The sequence below is a fragment of the Cryptomeria japonica genome, chromosome 5 (genome assembly GCF_030272615.1).
Source record: "Cryptomeria japonica chromosome 5, Sugi_1.0, whole genome shotgun sequence".
NCBI classification, from domain to species: Eukaryota; Viridiplantae; Streptophyta; class Pinopsida; order Cupressales; family Cupressaceae; genus Cryptomeria; species Cryptomeria japonica.
In genome coordinates this window covers 822,648,182-822,652,993 of record NC_081409.1, presented here as the reverse complement: position 1 = coordinate 822,652,993, position 4,812 = coordinate 822,648,182, and the positions used below count along the sequence as shown (strand labels likewise).

Genomic DNA, 4,812 nt, shown 5'->3' with positions numbered 1-4,812 from the left:
AATGAGACAATCAGATTTTTTTTGAAAAATCCTTTGTACTCTGCTAGATATAATGCTAGATATCCGCATGTAATTGAAAATATGTCCGTCCCAGAAGTTTAGAAAGTACCATGGCTGCCTGGCAATATAGTCTGACATTCTGACTGCATAGGAAATTATAAATGGCCTGAGGTGTCCCTGTAACTGTCTCAAACGACATTTAAGGCACTGATAAGAAGTAGAATATCGTCGTGAAGAAAATTTGAAGTTTGGTCATATACACTTTGAATAAGAAACAATGAAAACAAGTCTTTGATTGATCTCGTGCTCGAGTACTTGAAAATTGATGTAGGGCAAAGACTAGGTAATAATGGTTCTATAGCTTGGAAGATGAGAATAAACGCCTTGCTGACACCAGTACAAATAATTTACATCAACTATCGCCGTCCACCTTTGACATAATAATTACGACCACAGTCAATCACACTGTTCTATGAGATTGAGCTTCTGACTCAACCTTATCCGATCTGGTGAGGATAAATCTAAGGACCGTAGATTATAGATTATTTTAGTGCAATCTAAACACTAATATAGACTTAGAAGTTATTCCACAGACTAAGAAATTCATACCTATCGACAGAGAAATTTGGTATTGTAACGGCAAGAGATGATCATACACATGACGAATAATGCATAGGCAAATAATGCAAGATTCGTAGACATTTCCATGTACTGTACTGTTTTGAAGACCGTAGGAAGTCGTAAAGCATGGTTAGAGGGAGAAACATTAATAAATCTGTACCGAGCACATTAATCCCCCTTACCTCTTTTCACATTGCGACATTCAAGAATTCTTTCCACGAGCAATTACCTAGAATAGAGGGGCTGTCTACATATAGAGGGATATACTCTGAGTAAGTAAAATGTAATTCCGAAAATACTCGCATGGCAAATAACTCTGCTTGGACGTTTTTCCATTTCTTCTCCTTGATCGTCACTCTGTTTTCTTATATGGCATGCGCAGGCAACATTAGCTTTTCTTTCCCTCCCCCAACAGATATCAAGTTAGGTTTTGATGCTTACTTTCATTGGGATGAATTACAACTTACCACAGCTGACGCCATGGATGACTTTGCATGGAGCGCAGGCTGGGCTATTTACAATAAACCGGTTCCTCTATGGGACAAGTCATCTGGAGCCCTCGCAAGTTTTACAGCACATTTTCAGTTTGCTATGGAGAACCTCAGCGATATTTCATCTTTCACTGTCAGTAAAGCCAGCGACAGCTCAACAGGAGTGGGGTCATGCGACGGGGAGGGTCTCACTTTCTTCATTGCCCCTCTGCACTATGAACCGCCAAAGGATGCTAGTGGCAAATGGCTGGGCCTCTTTGACCAAACTAGAGATGGGAACTCATCGAATTGCATAGTGGCCGTCGAGTTCGACACATTCATGGAAGAATATGACCCTGATGATAACCATGTGGGAATAGACGTCAATTCAGTCATTTCCGTGGCAAACATTTCACTCAGCTCCGAAGGCCGTTTCAAGAACAATACTCTCTGCAATGGAGAAGCTTGGGACGCCTGGGTGGATTACGATGGGCTCACAATGGAGATAAAGGTATTTCTTCTATATAACTATGGTGATGATGTTTCTAAACCCAGAAGCCCAATATTGATTTATCCCATAGATCTGCGTGACTATGTACCAGAAAAGGTCAGGGTTGGTCTCTCTGCATCCACTGGAATTTCAGCCGAAACCCATACAATCTATGCTTGGAAATTTTCTTCTGCATTCTTGGGTGAAATATCTCCTGCTCTCCCTCCCAGTAACGTTCCCACATATCCAGTTTCCTCCAATCTAAAACCTCCAACCATGATTCCTTATGAAAGCCCACAAAAGAGTAGCAAGAAACCTTCTCATGTAAAAGTTATCTTGATATCGTCCTCCGTCTGTTTCCTGGTTATCTGCTTTCTGTTGTTTATTGGCAAGATATGGTATTTCAATCACAGAGAAACGAGGCGGGAATACGAGGGTGAAGAGGGAAACATAGAGCTAGACGAACAGTTTGCTCAAGGCCCCCGTAAGTTCTCTTATGCTCAACTAAGCGCCGCTACCTGTAACTTCAGCGAAGATGAATTGCTGGGAGGAGGCGGCTTCGGATCTGTCTACAGAGGCACCTTGCCTGTAACAAATGAGGCCGTGGCCGTAAAGAGAATATCCCAAGAATCGAAGCAGGGGAAAAAGGAGTACATTACAGAGGTTATCATAATTAGTAAGCTGAGACACCGTAACCTTGTGCGCCTCTTGGGATGGTGCCATGAACAAGGTGAGTTGCTTCTTGTCTACGAGTTCCTGCCAAATGGAAGTCTAGATAAATATCTGTTCGATGAAAATAAGGTTTGTTTGAATTGGGATGCAAGGTACAACATTGCTTGTGGCCTAGCCTCTGCTCTTATTTATCTTCATGAGGAGTGGGATCAGTGTGTTGTGCACAGAGATGTTAAGGCCAGCAATGTGTTGCTGGATTCATATTTCAATGCAAAGCTGGGGGATTTTGGTTTGGCAAGACTGGTAGAATCTGGTCATGCGGCTTCACGTACAACCGTTGTTGCAGGAACACGTGGGTATTTAGCTCCAGAGTATATAGAATCAGGAAAAGCGAGCCCAGAATCAGACGTGTATAGCTTTGGAGCTTTGGCTTTGGAAATTTCCTGCGGAAGGCAACCCATTGACTACACTTTGCATGAACATAGATGTAGACTGGTAGCCTGGGTTTGGGATTTGCATGGACAAGGGAACCTTTTGGATGCGGCAGACCAAAAGCTTAAAGGAAATTTCAATAGTAAGCAAATGGAGGTGGTGATGCTGGTGGGATTGTTGTGCTCCCATCCAGACCCAAAAGCGAGACCCACGATGACAGAAGTGTTGAAGATATTGAAATTTGATACTGAATTGCCATATGTTCCCCGAAATTTGCCTGTAGCTGTGTATAGCGACGGTCTTACTTCTCATGCGGAGTCATCGTCGTCTGAAATGCTTTCGACATCGAACTCTCTCTCCTCTCGTTCTCCTGCTTCTGTAAGAAGCAAAGGTAAAAATTCCGCTCATCTCAGAGGTGAGCTAAAACCCCATTACTCTGTTCAAACTTGATGGATTTTCTCTGTACCTGATAATGCAGATTTTAGTAACTTTTACTCGGATGTAAAATGTTCTGTACACTCGTATGTCACGTATTGTGTTTTCTCGCGTCATATTAAGTTCCTCGGCTTTCCACATGTACAGTGAAAATGGTTGGCCCAATGGAATTAAAATTGTCTTTCTTTATTAGTATCTGTCTTAGCAAGATACTATTGTAATTAAATTTGGTTAACATGTTATTATATCATTATATTTTATTTTATTTTATTCAGGGTAAATATATACATTTTAAAATTAAATAATGATGTATTGCATTACTATTTGGATTGGACATAAAGTAGGATTCTTAATCTTTGGTAATTTAAGTTTTCACCCCATTTAGATAATTGTTAAATAAAATTTATTGATTAACAAATAAATAAGAAGGCAAGTACAAATATTGATAGCTCATTATAATATATATTTTTTTGCATTAACAATACAATTAATAGTAGCATATGGACTTATAGGTCCTAATAAATTCTCTCTTATCAATTTTTAAGTTTTCTATAATCTTTTCTTCACATAAAGGGTTCATTTGATGGTACCAACCAATGGAGAGCAATTGGACTTTGCTTTGAGAGTTACAATATTTTTAAATGATATTGCATGTCATATCATAGTGCTTTAATTGTGTCTTTCAACCTACTACCTTTTCAAACTTGCGGCACAAGCTTTTTATTTCTGCATGTGTAGTGACTATGTATAGCCCTTATAGAAGATAAATTACGCTAGCACTAATTGAAAAGGTTCATCACCCTACTTTGAACACTACCATCAAATTAGTCATTAGCCTTATACACAACAAAGCTTTCATGATTACCTATGGTATGCCCATCTCGTGAGATGGATTTAGTAAGTACATAATAGATTCTATGTTAAGGCATATTCTACCATGGTGGGTTTGTTTATATCCTCTGTGCTAAATGACATTTATGGTAGCATGGGCTAATTTCTTTTAGCCTAAGATTGATTTTTGTACTAAATATTTAATTATTCAGTAATGAAGTTATAAACCATTTATGATGGATTGTATGCTCATTCTATTATTTCTTTTGTGGCTTCTTGGTAGATACTCATTCATAATGCATTATTTTAGCATTTTATATATCATTGATCAAATGCTATGATAAATTAATTTAATATGTATGCCCATGCTTATTTATTCTCAATACATGCACACTATTGTTGAACAGATTTTTTAATTCACATACATGTATGTGAAAGGAAGAAAGATATGTAAGCTAATCCAATAGAAATGTACCATACAAATTCTAGATCTTTCTACTTATAGAAAGAATAAACACGTCTAAAACATTAACAAAATCATACCACAACATAGGCTTTTTTGAGGAAATTTTTCGAGAGAAACCCTACACTCGAAAGTAGCCCAATGCATTATTTATTAAAATAAACATAGTTACAAGTGGATTATAGTGAAATAATTTACAAGAATATTACCAACAAAAAATATAAACTAATCTTGATAGTTTTAGAAGACCTACAAGAGAACCATCTCAAGCACCCCATAAATAAAATTAGTATATGTAATCATTACATAGTAAAAATAGCATAATTCTTCCACTTGTCATAAGCACAACATTATCTACTTGCAAACTTGGGTGTTCTATTTTGACTCCATGATCTCCT

The 4,812-nt window shown here is 37.9% G+C and overlaps 1 protein-coding gene across 1 annotated transcript; it reads left to right on the top strand.

The window, feature by feature from the left end:
- Positions 1–893: 893 nt before the first annotated feature.
- Positions 894–3,315, top strand: LOC131075153 (L-type lectin-domain containing receptor kinase IX.1-like). The gene has a single exon (XM_058011973.2). It carries the CDS (start codon positions 925–927, stop codon positions 3,133–3,135), a length of 2,211 nt encoding a protein of 736 aa, XP_057867956.2. The 5' UTR covers positions 894–924; the 3' UTR covers positions 3,136–3,315.
- Positions 3,316–4,812: the final 1,497 nt, after the last annotated feature.

Bases quoted from the DNA above. Each gene is read 5' to 3' on its own strand.
- LOC131075153 (XM_058011973.2), top strand. From the start codon at position 925: ATGGCAAATAACTCTGCTTGGACGTTTTTCCATTTCTTCTCCTTGATC.